The following is a 22,622-nucleotide window of genomic DNA, read 5'->3' as shown; positions in this document are numbered from 1 at the left end:
AAATATGATCAGAAAATGATAATTAATTGTATAGAACTCAATTAAATTTCTAATTATTCAATAATTGTTACATGTAGATGGAAACGCAAGTGGAATACAGATGGCCGGCCGTTTGTTATGCGATATTCAGCCTCGTATCATATAGTGTATAGATGCATGAAGCGTAAGCATATTATTTTGGATGAGGTATGTCAATTGGAAAAGTTTTCAAAACTTTGATGCAACACAGAGTTTGTTAAGCTAATTAGGAAACTGTTCTGAACGGGTGAGTGGTGTAAGTGGTCAATGGCAAAATTTGAGTATCATTAAAAGCATTAACATTCACCCGAGAATTGTAAGTGGAGAATGAGAAGAATAAACAAAAATCTAAAACAAACTTTCCGTTACATGAAGAGCACAGTTTCCAATACTGTTTGCGTAGTTTTTCCAATTTAATCGATTGGTAAAGGTAAATAAATAAACTCAAATGAAACTCACTTTCATACACCGACAGTGTTGCTTCTGCCGAAACTGCATCCGCAACTCCATTCTCTGCTACACACTCGTACGGTGCATCATCTCTGCCTGCCCTGACTGGCTCGATCCGTAGTATTGACATTCCGTTGACTTCGGTGACCGAATATCTGTTAAATAATTAGCGCGTATAAGTTTTGAAAATTCGTAATGAATGCTCAAGTTGGCAGGATTTTTGAAAAAGTTTTTTTTTAACATTCGTGTTGACTTTTTTTCAACTTACCGACTTTGTGTCCCAGGTACTTTTTTGCCATTTTTTCGCCACACTATTGTAGGGGTAGGATCACCTTTAACGATAAAGAGATAACAAAAATATTACCAACAAATTGTGTGTTAAGGCGGATACTTTTTGTCACTAAACTTAAGAATATTGAAAACAAATATTTTCTAATATGTTCATTTGCCAAGGACAGAGCAAGAAAACAGCGTTTGGTTATCGAAAATATAAATTTTGCACGGAAAGTGTGGTGTCACCCTTTCCAGAAAATTAGATGTGGCTTTCAAATTGAGCAACTCAATATAACAATTCTGTAGACAGTACTTAAATATCAATTTTATCAAATAATAAAAAAAAAAACATTAAATTAGCGTGGCCGACTCTCAACGAACTTTTCGAACAACATTTACATTAACTGACGGCACTACCACCCATTGCCAAGAGCTGTGGTAAAAGCGAATTGTGATCTTCCATTCGATATTTTTATTTACACGCTACGCTTTGTCAACGGATAATTAGAGTATTATATAATATGAGTAAGTGTATGGTCCGTGATGCGATTGTGGACATGTAATTCAAAGGAAAAATTGGTTAACAGGTGGGACCCGGACCCACAATTTTCACCTTCTACATCTAATTCTATGAATCCCTTCTCTGTATTTTTAAATGAATATTAAAGAATTATAGCGACGTGTTCGATGAACACTGTTCATGCTAAGGAAAGTGGAAAGTGCAAAGGTACCAACTTGATTTTGCAAAGAATTCAACTTATCAAAACCACAAATCACGAAAATATTATCCATATCCACGTGTTATAGGCAATAATAAATGAACTGAAGACTCTTAACCAATGTTTTCTTATATGGGTGTTCCACCTAATTTGTGAATTTTCGAAATATTTTCACCAAATGAAAACCGATTTCGGTAAACTTTTTTTCCTTGAAAGCTGTTGACCAGACGCGTCGTTTAAGCCACACATTAGGTCGGCGACCGAAAATCTCGGGAAGATACCACAATAAAAAATTATTCTTGTCTCGGCGAGATATGACCAAAAGATTTTTGGTTCATTCTGCTTCGAAGTAAGGTGAAATCACCTCGACCCAAGCGTTGCCAAAATTACATTTTTTCATATAAAAACTAAAGATCGGTGTCATTCGAAAGCTACAGCATATGACCTTACGAGAAAAATAACTTTGGCTCGATATAGTTGGGTGAGTGAAGTGTCATCCTCGTATTTTGACTCGTCGAGGTTATCTCGAAAAAAAATTAACAATTTTTTTAAACGGTTTTGAGCTAAAGCAACATTTTCTGTGAGGTAACGACCTCCAATTAAAAAAAAAAATATTTCTGGCTTTTAATGACCACCGAAAAATATCACTTTTATAGACACATCTCCCACACATTTTGGGCTTCCAACCTCATATTGGGCTTAAACTGCGCGTATTGACCATAGCTTTGAGAAATCAGTTTTCATTTGGTGAAAATATTTCGAAAAGTGACAAACGTGTAACGCAACTAACCCCCGACTTCGTCGATCACACTTCGCAGGCTAAAAATTCCAATTCTTGTTGGCATGAAAGCACTGGGTCTCTTGAGTATTAGAAAATGTATAGACTGATTTGTTACAGCAAAACATAGCCAACACAGCTCACTTTATGCCTCAGAAATTACGAAATTTGTAACGAAACTAACCCTGGAGTTACTCATATAGCAAAATATATGATAAAACAAACGAAATAAAAGAATTTGGATATAAAAATGAAATAAAAGATTTAATAATTATATCGTGATATTCTTGCCTGAATGGCGAAATTAAAATTAAATCGAAATTGAAACGTATAAAATAAGGTTGGACAAACAAATCGCTTTTGGAAAAGAAATCTTATAGCAAATATTTTAACACAAAATTGTTTCCACAGCCAGATTTTTATATTACAAATTTTCGAATTCATCATTTCCTCTTTACAAACATAAAGCTCATATTTTACTAGTTTCTTTTTTAATATAAAAAATAACGGTAATTACCTCTGGCTGCACAGAAAAAGCTTGCAACGCCACCAACTCGTACACCTTGATTTGTCGGCCGCTTAATGATTTCCGTTGGGTCTGAAAATAAAAAAAAGAAGAAACAAAATAAATATCAGATTGAAACATTCTGGCGGAGTTTAACATGTAAACAGTGCGAAATACACACAGAAAAAATAACGAATTTCTATAAAAATTGAAATTTTAATTTTAGATTTAATCAAAGCGAGAAAAAATGAATTTTATGATTTATGGTTATGGTAAATACAAAAAATACATTTTTCTGTGTGCTTTCTGTTTTCGTTCCACAAAAAAAATAATATTGAAAACGGTTATCCATGATACGCGGAAGCTTCGTTAAATTGTTTTTTTTTTTTAAATGTATTTTATAAAAAAAAGAACACGGAAATGAATATAAAAAATGTTTGATCTCTGCAAATGCTTAGTATTTATTTTTTATCTGCTTGATGTCCCAAACCTGTATCAAATTGAAGGGCAATTTTTTTATATTGGTTTTTTTTAATTAAACTTACGTGTTAAATATTGTATAAACTGAAAATCCGTAAAATTTCCATCTGGAACAGTAGATTCACATATTTAAACACTTGATTTTAAATAAACACATGTTTAATTGATGGGTTATATTATGTGTTTACTCGATGTTAAAGTGGATTGGTGGTGGGAAATGGGATTTATACAGTCATTAAAGTATACAGTATGTAGATAAAACGTAGAATAGCAACGAAAAAAAAACGGAAATGTATCACATTCATCTCCCATTTAATTAAATTCGGAACAATTCGAACAAGTGATGTATAATAAATCAAATTGAAAATAAAAGTAACATTAAAGAAAATAGCGTCAAAATCCATAAAAACTAAGTTAAATCTATCAAACTCAAAAAGTTTTTTGCCTTGAAAACGAATCGAATGTATTAAATGAAGCGAAACTATTTTCCTTATTTCACTTCTTGTTATATAAACTGGCCCATAATATCGAATCCGAACGACAAACGTACACGTACAAAAAAAAGTATACTGAAAAAGAACAAATTTATCCCGGAATATGTTGTGATTTCAATGTTACAGAATATATTCTCTGCTTTAAAAGTGTATATCGAAATAATGTTGGGAGAAATAATATGAAATTTTCTTTGGTTTGTGCAGTTATTTTTATGTTCAAGAGTTTAAGTTTTCTTCTATTTGCTTTTTTGGGTCAAAAGTTTCAGTTCTGGCTAACAAATCCCCCCACATATATGTCTTCCTCTTCATCCGAAAAATGTTAAAGAAATACATGGCAGCTGAGTTTCGTGTAATGGACGTTAGTAGTAATATAACGTACAAGTTGGTTTCAAGTCAAGCGTTCAAATAGTGGGGAAAATTCCTACTTAATACGAATATGTCACAGCTGATCAGTGTGATGTAATTTGACTGTGCAGCAGCCTTTTAATGCATTTAAGTGAAAATAGGGCCATTTACAGTGGTCCAAAAGACAGTCTTGAGAATTACTAAAACCACATTACATAAATACGAAACACAGTTGAGTTGTGTACTATCTTTAACATTCCATGAGCGATTCGTATTGTCACAGAAAAGGGGAATTTGTGCGCAGGTCCAACGAGACAATACGAGATTGTCGTATCAATCTTTATTTTCTTTTCGACTTATCACAGCTAGACAACATTATCACTGAACTTGTACTTGTTAAATGGTTCATTTCATTTTCAAACGTTTACATAAGTGAATAATTTTGTTAATATGGACAGCAACGACGATGAAGTGATTTTATTTGAGAACGGATCGATTTGGCAATGGACCGACCATGGCTCTGAAGCCAAACGAGCGAATTGGTTCACTGTGCACAATAACAAATTCAAAAACATTGGAAACGGTGATGCCCCACATAATGTACGAAAAACGGCTACAAAAACCATCAACTTGGGCGGAAGGTTGGTGTTACCGGGCTTGCACGACTCCCACATTCACATCTATCATATGGGCGAGTGTATGCAATACGTCGACTTGCATGGATGCCATTCGATCGACGAACTCAAGAAGAGGGTGGCAGAACACGCCATTGATCATCCAGATAGCAAGTGGATTCTCGGTGTCGGTTGGGAACAAGACAAGTTGACAGTGAACGGTGCATATCCATCGAGATATGATTTGGACGAAGTGGTGAGTGATCGGCCAATATTCTTATCGCGAGCCTGTTGGCACATCGCTGTGTGCAACACAAAGGCTATGGAAATCGCCGGCATGAATTTGGAACGGAACGACTTAGATATTTCGAATGGAGTGGTAGATGTCGATGAAAATGGCGTTCCAACTGGTGTACTTCGAGAGGATGCCAGGAATTTGGTGATGGATCACATTCAAGAAAGTTCTGACGGTAAAAAACAGTTCTTTGTCACACCTATCAGTTTGAAGTTGAAAATTCTCTATGTGCTTCACAGCCGTTCGTTTGAAGTACCTCAGTGCTGGCTTGCGGCAATGTCTTCAATTCGGTTTGACAGGTACACACTTCCCATTCTTTGCATAGTGGAAATGGATTGTAATGGGGATCTTGTTATTTTATGACAGCTGTCCACACAAATGACTTCAATTGTTGGAAGCTGTACCAGCAGCTGCAATTGCAGGCAAACCTACCGATTCGTGTTTATTTGACACCGAAACATTGTGAAATCGGAGGCACTGATATACCACCGAGCGGAACAACCGAGGATTTGTTAAGCTGCGATCGTGTCAAACTTTTCTCTGACGGAAGTCTGGGCGCAGTGAGTGTTCACTGCCTCAATTCTATTTTGATTCAATAGGATATGAAGATGAAAACGTTTCTTACAGGAAACAGCAGCCCTTCGTTTACCGTATCGTGGAACAGACAATAGAGGTGTACTCATGGAATCTGATGAGAATTTGCTGCGTAAAATATTGGAAGCAGAGGCGAACGGATACCGAGTCGAAATTCATGCGATTGGTGAATCACTGGAATCGGTTGAAATTCGTAAAATATTCTTGACATACTTTCCCTCTTTTTCTGACGAAAAGGTGACCGAGCGGCAGCGCAAGTGATCAATGCCATCAAGATGGCTGGAATTAAGCCGGAACGTCGTCCAATTTTGACACATTGTCAGGTTCTGGGCCCCGATCTAATCGAGAGTATGAAACAACTCGGAATAATTGCCGACATTCAGCCGTCATTCGTTGTCACAGACACATCGTTCGCACGTAAACGTTTAGACGAAGGTGTACTGCCGTACTCGTACTGCTGGAAGCGACTAATGAACTCAAACATCGTGTGTGCGGGCGGAAGTGATGCGCCGATCGAGACGAGCAATCCCTTCCAAGGCATCTACGATGCTATGTTTAGATGCGAACCAGGTGCCGAAGATTGTTTGCATATTGAAGAACGACTCAGCTTTGAACAAGCTCTGCTCATGTACACCAAGAACGGCGTTTTCACCGTTATGAAGGAAAATGAACTGGGCGAAATTCGATCCGGATTCAAAGCGGATTTTGTTGTTTTGCACGATGATGTGACTAAAGATTATGAGAGGCTACGGAATGATGGATTAGTGCACAGCGTTTGGGTGGACGGCATTGAACGGTTCAATGCCAATAAGGACAATGGAACAGATGGCGTTGATTCAGGACTGCAATTTCGTAATAGCAATTTGGGTGGCAAAAATGGACGAATGGGATTTTGTCCCTGTTGTTCGAGGTAATTCGAACGTACATCCGACTATGTTAACAAAACGAAACGAAAGCTGCAGCAGGTACAAAGTGTAATTAGTGAGTATTAGATTGAGTTACTGTAACCTGAACAGTAAAAAGCTCTTAAGGTTTCGAAGGTAATTTCGAAAATGATGTAACAAAAAGACAAAGAAATTAAATCTGCAGGATATGTAAAAGAAGTTTAATTTTACCTAAAAGCCCCATAAAATTGAACCGGATAATGTTAACACAAAACCAATTTCTATATTTAAATTTGTGTATACGCACAAAGTGGTAAACTTTAATCCAGACACCCTTGTATTCTATTCAAACCCCGTATTGTACATAATAAACCTGCCTAATTTTCTTCATTTTCTTGAGGTTAATTAATATACAAGTCAGATGTTTCGCTTTCTCATAACCCTAAGTCAAATACCACGATGCCGCAACCAAAAACAAATATAAACAACTTGGAAACAAGACTTTTATTAGCATCGAATAGACAGTACGGTTTGGGGTATAATATTGTAATCTTCCTCATATTCCTGATTTATATGTCAAACGAAAATACATTAAACAACGTTTGCGTGTATTATATATACCATCCTATCAAGCAATTCGAAATAAAAACTTATTTTATTTACCCAAAAACTCAAAAACCGTTTATTGTTTATCTTCCCTCAAATTGCAAATATTAAACTTTCATCTTCCTTATATTAAAAGCATGACAATACCCGAAAACTCAATTAAACTTAACACTGAAACCACAATCAGCACAAAATGTTCTAAATAATTTTCCGAAAATCACACGCAAAAAAGATCATTTACTTGTGGCATGGAAAGTCATAGACAATATTTTCCTGTGCGAAAATTCTATGTCCCAATATCACATAATAATGTATAAATTGCCTTTGGGGTATATGGACGGGTGAATGTTATTATGGGGTGGTTATGGCGAATGGGGAATGGCATTTTAAAGGTTGCGATATCATTTATATAAATATCTCATAGAATTTTTCCGCCGTTTTAATTTCACAGTCATATCGTCACTGGGGGGATAATGGGGAACATAAACAAGACTTTTCACAGTGTGTATTAAAATCTGTCTATATGTATAACACAAATATACCATCTAACGTAACGTATACGTGCGTGTGCTGAAAATGTGTAACGGGGAGTATCTTCAAATGGCTTAATTATTTACCCTCTGCTCTTTCAATTTCACATAAAGATTTATTTTTGTATGCTGAGAAAATATTGCAGGGATTGCTAGAAGGGCGGTGTGGTTGCTGAACATTTTTTAGGAGTAGACAAATTTTTAATGTAAATCATCGACACCTAACCCATTCTTGAAGTCATTTTTGTTTATTGGTCACTCAACCAATGTTATGACAAATACTTAATCAAGTCAAATCAAATATTTGTCCATAAAAAAGTACTCCGAAAGGAATTTAAGGAATTTCTATAAAAAATACGATTTTGTGTTATGTCGGTGTTAATTCCCTTAATCACACCAATCGGTTATAGTTCATAAAACGGGGCATAACCGTAAATGTTACTTCAAAACGGAGTTATATTATAATGTGTGGAAGAGAGTGATTTTTAACATTTCTGCCAACCAGCAGACCATCAAGATGAACCATATTATAAAACATTCAAAGTGCCTGACCCAGCAAAGTTTAAAACCTTTTCTCTGCAAATTCTAAAGACCAGAATAATATCATTGACTGTGAGAATTTACACCATGAGGATAATATATTTGAGCTAATAGAGGGTCATGAATGGTGATGTGCTATATACGTTTACACAAATGTTAGTGTTGAATAGGTATAACGAAGCGATATATATACACACCATTTATAAAGGTGTATTAAATCACATTGAAATGAGAGATTTTCCACTATATCCATGTGGAAAATGATCCGGTTTCCATGTTTTCTATAGAAAAATAGAATGCGACGAGTGGTGAGAAGGAAAAAAATGGAGTCATGAGTTTGGGAATTGTGTAATCGGACATTTTCAATTGTGAGCGTGACATTCGATTTTATCGTCCTTTTTCTCTAAACGTTGGCATTCGTTGGTATAGTAGTGTATAAAAGGAGTTGCTACTGATATCCCTGTGAAAGGTGTGAAAACGTTTATACAAAGTTAACGGGAAAATTGTTTTGAAAATAAACTTTCTCATTTATTAGTTTTCAATTTATCGGAATTCTTATTGCTTTTTGAAACTCTTTTGTACGGTCAATCGGAGTTTGTGATGTGGTGTTCTGTTACAGACAGTTTTAAACGCTCAGAACTGTCTTGAAAGTCAAATAAAGAAAAAAAAAATCAAGCATGGAAGGAGTTTTCGTTTATAAATGCTTTCTCTAAAATGAATCAGATGATGGATAATCTGGGCTAATTATTGACCACATGGGACTTGAATACTAAATTCATATTTTTTTCAAAATGTTCTCCAAGAACAAATTGGTCTAAATAAGATTGCACTCGTCGTAATTATTCAGCCTAATTTATCAACATAGTCAATCAACGAAAAACATCGAAAGTTCAACGAAATGTTATCCTCAGAATGAGGGTATCATTCGAACAAAACAATATTTCAAATGAAATTATTTTCATCCAACAAATTACTTGTCCAGACAGTGTAATTTCATTACGACAACGAACGTGGGCAAAGGTTAACTTTTTGATACCATCACCATTAAATGCCTTGGATATGAAACAAGAAAACTAAAAGATTGTCGCATAAATTACGAACCACAATTGACTCAATGATTTAAGTATAAAAACGTATATCGATGGTATGGCTATTACTTACATCTTTCAAGTCACGAAATCCCCGAAATCAATCCTAATGTATTTTTTATTGAACTTCGTACAATTTTTTTCTCTCTCTCCACTATTATCATCAGCCCAGGTCTTTAATCATATGTGATTTAGCTTGATTACATTTTCTCAGTATTTCTTATTAGCTTCGCCCATTCTGTTACCACCGCACGAAGCTTTTACCTCATGACTGTAATACATCCACCCCTTCCACAATAAATCGAAACATTTTTACCCTACATCCAATATCCTACCAGCACATATCATACAATGTTTGTTCGTGTCTTTTTTTTTCTCTCTGTGCTTTGGATTGTCTCTCCTCGGAAAAAACGTATCCATCTACCTCGATATGTACCTACATCTGGTGCGCCCAATATTATTACTTTTGTTGTGTTTTTATGTCTTTTTACAAACTATGGAAATGCCATACATCTACTGTCAATTTTTCGTATTCGCAAAAGTTTTCTTTTCTTTTATTTAATATTATTTTGTGATACGACTTTACGTTTTCTCATGTTCTACAGACAAACAGTTCATATTCATATCGGAAGGGAAAAATATTTTTCCGAAACAAAAGAATAATAGCGGAAAACCCGACAAACGAATGAAAAAAAAAAACAGAAACAAAAGAATACACAACAAAGTTTGCGATGTGGAAAAGTTTTCGATATCAACGAGAACATTTCCTATTATAATATTATGTCCTTGATGTTCGTTTTGCTGAAAATCATGATAGACATAACTTTAACCAACCAACAATATCAAAACTGTACCACTGTATAAATGCTCAACCTTTTTCTATATTATATAATCCATACACACGTCTTAAGGCCCATCAAGAAATGACCTATACGAGATCTCTCTATAGTCAGTCATTTAAATGACATTTTAATGAATGGAAACAATTATTTCATTACATGGCCGGCAGCATTTTCACTTAATCATTCAACATAATTTTGTTTTTTGTTTTACCTTCCGTGTTTTTATGTCCTAAACCATTGGGATAGGAATGGTAATAAAGATGTCTTTCCCATAAATATTTTCATTTTATTTTCGTCTTATGTCACAATCAATCACTGGATTTTCTTAATCAACTAGATGGAACGGTTTATGAAAAAGTTTTACTATTTCGAAACAGTCAGAAACTCCAATAAAATTATAGGAAATGTTCGTTAATCAAAAGAATATAGCTCCGTTTAGCTGGTGTACGCTAATCGTTTAATGCGCGATCAATATTGATTGTTCATGTTGGTAAATTGTTTAAAAACTGTATGATGAATAAGTCGTTGTCTGTTCGCGTCGATGTGGTACAAACATAATGGAAATTGAGATTAAATAAACTAATTGCAATTTTATGTGATGTGTGAACGATTCGTTCGATTAGATTGAATTTTGTTGTCCTCTTTGGCTTTTACAAATTTGATTCAATTCTGTTATGGTATGTGCTGCTCTCGTTAACTCAACGCTATTTAATTCACCTGAATTTAAATTTGAACATGCATTTGACAAGAGTGAAGAGAATTCAGTTGAATATTATACCGTCGACATCGATGGCACTAAGGTATTAAAATTGGCTCATTAACCGGATATCGGCTATGTCGATATTCTTTGCAAATCTTTCGTTTAATTCCGCTCGTACATTATCCCACTTACTTAACGGGTGATATTAATCGAGAGAAAAATGTGAATAGAAACCATCCAGACGTAAAAGCTACACCATTTCAAGACCAAATTCCATAAATAAATGAGTGAATTCAGTTTGCCATTCATTTTCATTACATGGCAACCCAGGTGAGAATATCTATACGCAACGCATTCATCCTCATGTCACAAACATAAACTGTGTTTATGTAGAATATTATATCAATAAGTACTTTAGCCCACTAGGTCCAATAACAAAAGTGTATCAAATATTTGTTGAATGTTTACCATTGCGCCCCATATTATTCCATCCCGTGTCCAATAATATATTCAATTCTAAATATAGTGTCTGTCATGCATTTACAGGTCTAATGCATATAAATTAGTTTATTAATTAGGTCGACGACACACATATATCACCTTCCTGTCAACTGCATTCAATTGATTGTAATTAAATTTGAACACTTGATTAACCTTATGTTCTACAGACATCGTCAAGGAAGTTGTAAATGTACTTCCATTGTTTAGCGTTCAAACAATGGAAAAGTGTATGTGAGACTCATTGATTCCACGAAATGGAATATTTCATTTTACTGATGGTTTTACCATTTGCGAAATATCTGAATTTGGTGGAATGGAAATGCAATAAATAAATTTAAAAAAAAATTCGCTGGAGGAAAAATATATCAAACAATTGGAAATTTTTAAAGGGAATTCTCCGAAGTCAATGAACCATTATGGAAGTAGAAACTTCACATTAAATAAGAAGTATTCATAAAAGCATGTCGTTTTCACAGAATATGTTTACATGATATGAAAATACTAAAAGTCATAAGACCGAAGTTTCTCTAGTTTTCTTTTTTTTTTCTGTACTTTCTTTTAAAAAGTCCTTTTTACAAAATAATAAAGAGCGGTGTTGTTCAGAATATGAACATGCATCGACTAAATCAAGATGTTCTTTAGCAGAAAAAAAGAATTTGCAGATACCTTCAACAATATTTACGACAACATTTCGCTGAAAGGATTTTTACAACGTCAAGTCCTTTTTACTTATCAGTAATTTGGTTTCTTTGGGAGCTTTATTATATGACCGTATTCAGAAAATATTTTACAATTTTACTTCAATGCACGCTACATGCTACACATATCCTTATATACGATCTGAAGTACGTTATGGATAGTTCCGTTTGATTTATAGCTTAGGTACGATTGAATATCCTCAATGCACACACATGCCACAGACAATAGCGACCATATAGAATTGAGTTGAAAATTAGAACGTCTAATCTTGGAAGTTTGTGCAAACATGATGTGTGTGGAAGAAAAGGTAGTTCTAAAAAGGTCACTATTATCCGCTACGTTTTCCACAACTTCACAACTTCGCTCAGTATTGTGGCTATGTTCTAAAGTTCACATAAAATTAATTCATTCGGTTCGTATGGAACTCGAACATAGATCGAAGGTGACGTAGATTAGCATTTTATGGTAAACAACAAGTGCAGTCTGGATCACCGGCGGTAACACATTTTTGCATGCTTTAATGGTTTTACTTTTTCAAAAAAAGATTTTGGTTCAGAGAAATCATCAAAAAACTAATATTTTCGCGCACAAATGTAAGCTAGAAATTTGCCAAGGGGTGAGCGCTCTTAACTCTGTGACGAAAGTTAGGTGTTAATTGATATCTCGCTTAAATGTAGGCTAGACGTATGAGCACAAATTCTTCCCGGATTCCGGAACCCGAATGTGTTTGGTGGAAGCGCCGATATATGTAACGGAAAGCTGGCCACTTTTGATATAAAGCCGAGTTACCTATATATAGGCGATTGAGATAATTTCGTGCGAACTCCACTTGACCTGTTCAGAATTTTATTTCGTAACGAAAATTTTATAGAAAAACATTCATTGCTTGGTAACGCTAAGACCCAGCAAATGGAGACGATTGTGTTCCTCGAGTTACATTTCTTTTCGCTTCACGAGTAATCATCAAAATAATTTAATAATTTTCTTAATTTTTGTTTTTGGTTTCAATTAGAGACAATTAAAAATAAAATGATAAAAAAGCCAAAAACAACAGACTGAATACCATGCATCGAAATATTTACTCAATGTGGCATAGGATAAGTGACAAGGACTAAGGTTGTAAATAATGTATTCCACAGAATTCGGATTAAAGGCGACACTAATAACTGAAACATTTTCCTTATTTCATCGTTTCAACATTTCGTACATAAAATTCACTTTTTTTTCCTGCAGACGGAGAATAAAAGGTATATTGTAGAGCGCACATATATACACAAAAAACCAACGTCCATATTAAAGTCGTACGGCCTGAGGATGTAACCCAAATCCCTCAAAATAAAATTAAGTTAATTAAAATGCATGAAAAAGCACAACAGAAAATCTGGAAAAATTTAAATTGAAAAACAACAACAACAACAACAGCGTCGCACAACGGTAGTACATATACAACACATAAAAAGTTGGTGAAATAACATTGCATTGAAGAGTAAATTATTGTGAGAACTATAACCATCGCTGTTGTTTGTTAGAATATTTTTGTTCCATATTTATGTTTTAAAAGGGGGGCAGGATATTCACTTGGGCGATGCTATATACTTTTTTATGTTTATGCGGACATACTAACGCTTAATCTTTGAATGTATATATAGACAGCAAACACCCATCGTCTCTAGTTCGTCGAGAGCAGAATGGTGGAAATTATTTTCCACTCAAAGAATTCGACAAAAGTAGAACTAAAATATGGAAATCTGTTTTTATTTAAATTAATAGTGCGATACGGCTATATAATAACAAGACGTATAAGAAAATACCGACATCTGGAGAATTACAGGAAGTTTGACTGAATTACGAGTTACGAGAAAAATAGTATATTATACGCCAGCGAAATCTGTTGATATAAAATGAATTTTGGGAGGCTATGAATTCATAAAAAAAAATAAAAGATAAAATCCGTGGATTTCAAAATAATGGTTTAGTTTTAATAGGATTTCATTGAAATAGAATTATTATTTTAAGGGTGCTTTGCATGTATAATATTCAGATATTCTATACCGCTGCAGTGCATCATTCCCAAATAATATTTACATTAAACTTCTCATTAAGTCGGAGAGTCGTTTCGCTTTGTTTTAAACAATAACTATCCTTATTGAGAGTGTTATTTTAAATTAAAATTTAACGCTATACTTATGTTCAATATATTGAGAAACTTATTCGGATATTTTCCAGCGACAGTGGCGCGCTACCCCAAATTTTTAACGAGTCTGTGTTGTGTTCTATTCTTCCTAGTAGTGGAGGTCCTTATCTTCATACAAAAGGTCATTTTATTGTGCATTTGATGACAAAGGCGTGAAAATTGCTACATCGATAAAGATTGGAATTCCGAACATTTTTGGATAGGGTGCCCAAAATTTCCTCCCCAACTACTCCGCTGACACCCCCTTCAAAGTTTTCGATGTATATGTAGCTTTGATGAATTTCTATGAAGCGATTAACGAAGTCACATAGGCCATATGATCAATAAAAATTCTTTTGAAAAGTCGTGAAATGTAAGCATTCTGAGTGGTGAACCCTCTGGGTGAGAAGCCCTGAACCTAGTTAATTTCAAGAAATTGTCTTTCCATATTGAAATTGTGTAATTTAGTCGGAATAGGTGCTCGAGACGCAATAATGATGAAGAAAGGAATCATTTTTTCCCATTCCAGACCTAATGTTGAAAATTAGTTGTAGGTCATCCTGTTGTAAATTCGTGTATTTTAGCTGATTTTGAGGTCTAGATAATTTTTTTAAATCGAAAAAGTTGTTTAATTTTGTTTTTAGGTGATTCTAAGCAAACCCACCTAATAACAGATTAAAACTCGAAAAAAAACAATTTTGGCGGAAAAAAATTGCCATGCAAAAGGGTCCAAATTTTCGGTGAAAATTCAACATTCTGGAATTTCGATAGTAAACAATAATATCAAGAAAAAAAAACTTTTAAGACAAATTTTAAAAATCTTTTAACTTTAACCTTAAATTTAAAATTTCAATTTTTCGGAAAAACGAAAAAACTGTGGGAAGAACGGAAAAATTAGAAAAAAATTTCCACTAAAAAAACGTTGAACTTTCAGCTTTCATTTGAGCCCCATATGGCCTCTGTGGCTTCAATAATCGCTTCACAGAAATTCATCAAAGTTACATCTACATTGAAAACTTTGAAGGGGGTCAGCGGAGCAGTTGGGGAGGAAATTTTGGGCACCCTATCAAAAAATGTTCAGAATTTCAATCTTTGTCGATGGTGCAATTTTCACGCCTTTAGCATCAAACGCACAAAAAAATCAGTTTGAAACTCCACTATAGTAATTAAATAAAACTTAAAGAAATGAATTCGTCTCTTCTCAGAAATTCTGCGTCATCAAAGTCCCCAAATTATAGCTTTCGTCCATAACAGAACAACTGCCCCTTATAACATCGAAGTATAAGGTGAATAATTGATTGTCACCGTTCTGAATGCCATGGTGGAAAAGGTTGAAAATATTCAATTACAAAGTCAGAGCAAAAAAAATACATTCACAGAACCTAAAACGAAAAAAATATTTTATCGTTGAAATATTAATCAAACGACCGGGCGAATAAGTAAACTCAACCTGACGGCGAAAAGAAATATTAATTAACTCTTTTTACACACTTCGTTGGATTGGTAATCTCTAAAAACCTTAATTCCACTGCATTATACTGTAAAATATCATTAATTTTTAATTAATGATACTTTAAAAAGCTGATCAATAAAAAACAAATTAGCTGAGTCTTAACAGTAACATAATGAATGTTTTATCCAGTTTTGTAACGGGAATGGATGAATCGTGTTTTCTTTAATTAGACTCACGCGATATGGAGTAATTGTAAGAGTCTTTAAAACACTTCTTATGGCAAAAGAAGAGGCTCGTTTCCATAAAGTTCGTTATAAAGTTCTTCATTTTTTGAAAAATGATTCCACTTCAAGTGGTTTTGAGTGGTTTGGTTTGCAAAGACGGTGGAAGTGGAAAAAACCTAGAAATTGATTTGATTTGAAGAAGATAATCTAGTAAAAGAGCGTTTAAGACCGTTGAAAGAAAGAATCGACCTGCGCGTGCGAGTCTTCATTAGACACCAAGACAACACACGGTTTCTTTTTCAGTTTTATGATATTCCCAAGTCGACCAATTCCCCTGTTCGTTTGAAGTTTGTGGAAAATTTTAAATCTTTCATCTTGAATGATTATTTTCAGCTCCAAAGATTATGAAAGAGCTAAAGACTTTTCGTAAATGTATACATATAATATATACACAGACACACAGCCCGATGTGGCTGAGCTTAGTAGTAAAATAGTGTACATTTTGGTAAATTGTTTACAGAGAAAACATTCAAGAATAAGAAAATTTGCCATCCCCAACAACACCACCCACCACACACACATATTATAGTGTTACATAATTAATTGCGGATTTATACTATAGCCATGCTATGGTATAGTAAACATATACCCAACACACTACACAAAGAGCATAAATTTGCCATGTACCCATAACTTCGTTTCATTTGCCTTGCCACGTTCCAGACAATAAGTTCCGCTTGTAATTACCATATTTATGTTATCATTGTTTTAAATCGCAAATATGCATGGTTGGGCAAATTGCAAAAAAGAGAAATTCCTTATCCTCTATTTTTGTTTGATGACTTTAAAAATACAAGGGCGGAAAAATATTTTCAAGAGCATGCATAACTGTAGAAATACACAAGAACAGAAAATTATAATGAAAGGAAGGAAAAGAAATCTGCGCGTCTAGGTCTAATTAATTAAAAAAAAAAAATTGTTTCTAGGTTCATGCTGGTATTTTTTGTTCTGTTTATTTCTTTAATTCTGTTTAAAGCAAATCAACGAATCGTTAGAAAAGATCATTGTGTACAGAGGAATACAAAAAAGAGAGAGTTTTGTGGAGTTTTTTTTTTATTGAAAAAATCTGTCTCAATGGGTCGAATATCAATGGATGTATCTGATGTTTTTACACGTAAATTTTTATATATTTTTAATATTCTGCAAGCAGTCGTTAACAGTACATAATAAACTAATTTAAATTTATATATAAAAAAACTGTATTAAGAGTAATCCCAATGGGAAACACTGAACCCACAGTACTCGATTCGAATCGCGGAATAAAATAATGGATTTCCATTTAATCACAGATTATTTTCTGTCGTTGTAAACCATCGAAATTATGATCCTTTTTTACGGTTTTTGTTTTTTTTTATTAGATTTACAACGCCTGTCGGCTTTTTCATTTACATTTTTTCTTTAATTGAATTGCTGCCGTAAATAACTACACCATCTTCTTTTTACAATAAAATGAAGTCACATATATTATCTAGTATACGTTCAATAAATTTACATAAAGGGGATGGAGCCTTGCTTGAAATTCCATAAGCTTTTTAGGATAAGATAAGATAGGCATACTTTAAGAATGACGGCTAGCGAGCAACGTGTTCTTAGGTTTATAAATACGAATTTTTTCGTTCAGATGTGTTGTTAAATATTGTTGAATTGAAAATTGTTAATTACGGCACTAGTGCGATAATGAAGATCACCTAACTAAAAACTCATAATTGGTAAAATTAGGCAACCGAGTTGCATACGTTATTGTTCTCTCATACAAATTGGCAAATTTAGTGCCGAAAAAATAGAAGTGTTCTCCCAAAAAAATGTTCTCCAAGCATGTTTGGCTGCTTCGTAAGATTTCTGACCCATGCCAAGTTGCATACATTAGATTAGTTTTCATCAGAATTTACATCCATACAATACAGTCAGAGGCAGTCAAATTTCAGCATGATATTGCTTCATCTGTGTTTCAGCTGATCCAGACATACAATCAAAACTGTTTTTACTTGTTTATACAGTTGAAGCTGCAACGCGCAGCACGTGGTAGTTGTAAAACCGTGTAAAGGCGTATAAACAGTTTTGATTGTATGTCTGGATTAGCTGAAGCAAATTCATGCTGAAATTTCACTGCCTCTGACTATACGCTAAATTTACTATACGGGTCGAAGTTCTGGTACGACAAAAGAGGACTACTCGTATGAATAAATTTTTGTGCCTTCATTAAGACAATCTAGCGAAACTGTACCATGTGACACACATTGTCAAATCAACACCATTTCCAATTGACAACGGCAACTTTCATCCAACCAATAAATTCACAAAGTAATTACGACACTGTCGCATTATCGCATCTTTTGTCGACCCAACAGCTACAACACAACAAATTGTATCTTTTTCGTTTGATGACATAAAAATATGAACGAAGGAAAAAGAGGAATCCGTAAAAATAATGTAATTATGATAACTGGACGTATTATAGAAGTTGTTGGAATTGGTATGGAAAGGCCGCAATAAAAAATAATAATAACAGAGATAAACTTCCCCATGGCCCCTAAACAAATTAAATTTGCTACGCTTTTGTATTTGCTCAATAAACACCCATACTTAAGTACACAACATGAATACCAATAACTTAATCAATATCCGTCTGTTTCACAGAGAATAATTTATCATGAAAATGCTTATTCTGTATAGCATAAACTAGTTAGGTACCATCGGTCCAAATAGTTACGGCTGGGGAACAGTTATATTTATTATGACTAAGGGTTGCTGCAAATTTGTGGGGACTGAGGCGTGGAGGTTTTCTGGGTGAATATGGAAAACCATATTTCAGTTTCTCTGTACACAAAAGACATCTATATTTGTTGATGGACTCCAATCCATTGTGTCTCTTAGATTGTATAAATGTTTCATCCGGATTGTTGCGACCGACACGTCGTCGACGGAGAGAATATGAAAATTCGATCAGAGATAATGGTCTCGAATCCATGTTGCGTTTGCAAGAGAAACGTAAACCAACATTGCCTGACATTTTCAACCCATTATTGAATATTTTAGACAAAATGGTTAAGAAATTGCATGACTACGGTGGATGTATGTATTAATATTTGCATTTGAAATTTGATATGAAACCACACACATTTTCGATATGGGAACTGTGGAAGTGTTACCGTTGTATCTGTCACATCACTGATACTTGTGAGCAATTGTTAAGATGAATTTAATTTTGAAATTTGCTTACAATTATTTCGAGTAATTGTTGTAAGTGACTGGTTATTATAGTAGCTAACATCGGTCGGTTAGGTTAAGCGATAGGTGATTCAACTTAATCAGATTATTCGTTAGATTGACACGTTTTGTTAGGTTCTTATTGCAGCGATTAGATGCTGAGTCGGAAGCTGTAAAATTGAATGAAGCTGAGCATACCAACTGAAGCATTGAAGAAGACGGTTATTTCCATATCGGAAATAATTTAAATATTTTCCCACATCAACTTTTCCTGTATCTACGGCTTGTTTCTTTGCGGTGAAAACATTCATTGTCATATTTGAACAATTCGTCGAACGACCACTTACAACGCTGGGAACGGCCCGAACTTGACCTGAACCAGAAGTTGTCGATTTCGGGTTCAGCCCGAACCTGAATTGGTTCAACCCAAACTCTACCTGATCCATCCTGAAAATTGCAGGTTCAGGTCATGTTCGAATCAAACCTGAAAGTGAAATTTCCTAAGAAATTTCAGGTTCGGGTCTGGTTCGTGTTGAACTCGAAATCGAAAATTTCAGGTTAAAGTCAAGTTCGGGTCGAAACAGAAATTTTTGTTCAGTTTCGGGATGAAATCCGGTTTGAGTCAACCTGGATGGAAACAGGTAAACCTGAACCCGATCCGAGCCTTACCCCTTATACAAAACATAAATTGGTTTGCCATTTTAGATCACTTACTTATAGAAAGAAGCTGTCCATTGGGAGCATTCCGTGCATGCAATTATTTCCACCCTGACTCCACTCATTAGTAATTTAAAGTGAAACTGATTTGAAACGAAACTTTTTGTAATTAAAATTATTTTTCCTCCATGAAAACATTGTTGCCATTCAACAATAAACATTTTTTCCTCCCAAAAAACTGTTAAACTCCGATAATTCACATTCCGGACACATGAAACTGAAACAACATTTTGGTTTTCCGCATGCACAGTCGTTCCACACAAAACAACTAATTTACAACATGAGCATTTTGCTTATAATGCAACCGCCAATATAAACTTACAGTCAAATTAGAATTTAGTTTATTTTTGTGGTAAAACTGCTCCCTGCAAATTTAATTACACACATTATCGCCCTAATGATTCGAAACCATTTAGCTGGAGCTGGTGTGTTCTCGATAAATTCAAAAATGTTCGGTATCCGAGACAGAGAAGCATGAAATCGGGACTCGTACGTAAAAGTATTGAACGGTGAACAAGATGCAAACAAGTTAACTTTCACAACTTAAATTGGAAACTTTTCTAATAATCCTCAATTTTGAAATCTCATTTTGGGAATCTTCATTGGCAATAATAATAACAAAAGTTAATTCAATTCGGCTACGTGTTAAGCCAGCTTTTAATAAATTATTCACCAAATAATGAAGGAGACGTTATTTTCGTTGGATTGAGGTTTATGGGGACTGGGAGCTGATGTTGAAAGATACGAAACACCTGAATATATACACACTGTACATTATACCCAAACGTTTATAATGTATATTTGGTGTAGGGCGTTTAGTATTCGATCATGTTTCGTATGATGTTAGATATTCGATTAAACAATTTTCAGTAATAAGTGAGCTCAACATTACGTTGGTGGAGGTTAATATCAAATTTAATTGAATATCGGCATGAATTTAATTTACTAAATTAAATAATGAGAAGGGTCAGTTCAATATACTGATTACACGACCACAAGAATATAAAGCGATAAACCGAATATCTTCCTTCATGGACATTACACAATGCCTTTAAAATAGTTATAGCCAAATTGATTTAATATTTATATATAAATAGAATGGAATGGGTTGGCATGTCCTGTCCGAAAGCTAACTAGTACTAAGTATGTATGTGTGTACACACGACATGTGTATTTATATTTTGTCAACGGTTACCACCTTCTACTTCATATTAAATCAAAGGTCTGTCAATGAATGTCAATCGAGTAAATATTTGAACAGAAAATGTTCTATGTTGGCTGCATAGAGTGTTCTGAAATGAAGCCAATTATATATAATAAATAAATTGATTCTATAAAGGAGAATTTCTAATTTACGTAATAGCTTGTTTGTGTTTTCGTTTACAGATGCAGTTTGGGTAAATGATTTCATTCCTTAGAAACTTTTGATTTTTCGTTTATTCAAAAAATTGAAGGTCCTCGGTAAATTATTCTCAGATGTTTCAATTTAATTTAATTAAAATAAAATCTTTGAGATTTTGCTTGCTATAGACTGAATGGCTCCATTTCGAAATTCTACAAATCGAGTTAATTAAAGCGTTTAATATACAATTTTACGTATTACACAATTGACTGAAAATTAATATAAATATTTTCAGCTTTGGGTTCCTCATCAACACACTCTACACCTTATGCCCTTTTTGTGGGTGAGCTAGATCTACGCAATTCACTCAAAAACATAACCGATCATACACCTGAAAGTAGACGACTTCTGAAAAGGTTCAATTTAATCTTTTCGATGTTATTAAACCTCCCACTTCCACTGTAAGAAACGGTGCAAGAAAAGTTTTCATATTGCAGTTTGATGTGTTTGATACTCAAAAGGATAATGATGAATCCGGTGTGATGAAAGAAATATATATATATAAATCTACGTGTGATGCATATGCGTTCATCTTACAGATGAAATGCATCATGATTTGAAATTCACTCAAATTCAGACTGTGTCTAACTTGAAAGTTTCTTAACAAACATAGTCATTTTGTTTGGTGAATTTGAAACTCTCGTTCAAAATAACGAGAACCAATTGCGCTGGTTATTTTATGGATTACTGTCGTAACAGCTTCAAAAGATTGAACGGAGGCGTTCAGATGGAAATACTGTACGGAATCTAATCCTCAAAAAATGTTAACTTTGAATTTTTCCGGTTGTATGGAATTCAAAATTGGTGCTGGTTACACGTGCAAATATTTATTCAAAATGCAGACAGACCGATAAACAAAGCTAAGTCGCAATGAAAATTAAATAATTGTATTTAATATTCATTGTGTTATTTCAGTAGAATGATAAATATGTTGAATTTTCGTAGCGGCACTTCAGTCGCTAAAAGATTAATGAGCTTCACTTTGTGTGTAAGAAACAAGTGCAACGAAGAAAAATTGCTTCTAATATATATTCACTTAGCATTAGTTGAATGGGATATTTTGTTCATGGCAAATAGTTGAAAATAGTTCACATTTGAAATTCTAAGCGCATATGCTTCAACGTACATATGTTTACTGTAAATGTACATAAAGTTTTCTTTTGAGAAAGGAATCTTGCAATTTTCCATCTCCTTTCTATATTTCTATATATGTGCAGAGTGTGTTGTGAACGTACGAGCGGTCATGTAAGTCAATATCAACATTATGTAATGCATTACCAAGGGTAAGAATATTACATGCACAGTGTCCCCCCCATACAAATCCGGATTGGCAGAACTCTGATAAAGCGAACACCATATATAATGCACATACGGATGATAATAGGGATGTGGATAATATGCATGCATGTAGTTGATGATGCTCAATTATTA

At 34.2% G+C, this 22,622-nt stretch overlaps 2 protein-coding genes across 9 annotated transcripts in view; one reads left to right on the top strand and one right to left on the bottom strand.

The window, feature by feature from the left end:
* LOC119082307 (tyrosine-protein phosphatase Lar) overlaps window positions 1-22,622 on the bottom strand; it is a 159,338-nt gene that overhangs the window by 69,340 nt on the left and 67,376 nt on the right. For 7 of the 8 annotated variants that reach the window (XM_037191802.1, XM_037191804.1, XM_037191805.1 and 4 more), the window contains 4 exons: window positions 3,289-3,330; window positions 2,756-2,836; window positions 737-800; window positions 478-623 (listed from right to left, as the gene is read on the bottom strand). In XM_037191802.1, the coding sequence (XP_037047697.1) occupies window positions 478-623; window positions 737-800; window positions 2,756-2,836; window positions 3,289-3,330 (333 nt within the window). The remainder of the gene's footprint in view (window positions 1-477; window positions 624-736; window positions 801-2,755; window positions 2,837-3,288; window positions 3,331-22,622) is intronic. The other variant, XM_037191807.1, reaches the window with a different exon arrangement.
* Window positions 4,418-6,665, top strand: LOC119082309 (putative amidohydrolase YtcJ). The gene is made up of 5 exons (XM_037191811.1): window positions 4,418-5,146; window positions 5,211-5,270; window positions 5,338-5,531; window positions 5,599-5,731; window positions 5,803-6,665. The coding sequence occupies exons 1-5, from the start codon at window positions 4,513-4,515 to the stop codon at window positions 6,477-6,479; spliced, it is 1,698 nt and encodes a 565-aa protein (XP_037047706.1). The 5' UTR covers window positions 4,418-4,512; the 3' UTR covers window positions 6,480-6,665.

The sequence above is a fragment of the Bradysia coprophila genome, unplaced genomic scaffold, assembly GCF_014529535.1.
Source record: "Bradysia coprophila strain Holo2 unplaced genomic scaffold, BU_Bcop_v1 contig_415, whole genome shotgun sequence".
NCBI classification, from domain to species: Eukaryota; Metazoa; Arthropoda; class Insecta; order Diptera; family Sciaridae; genus Bradysia; species Bradysia coprophila.
Note: the sequence above shows the minus strand (reverse complement) of the source record. Positions and strands in the feature narration are given on the sequence as shown.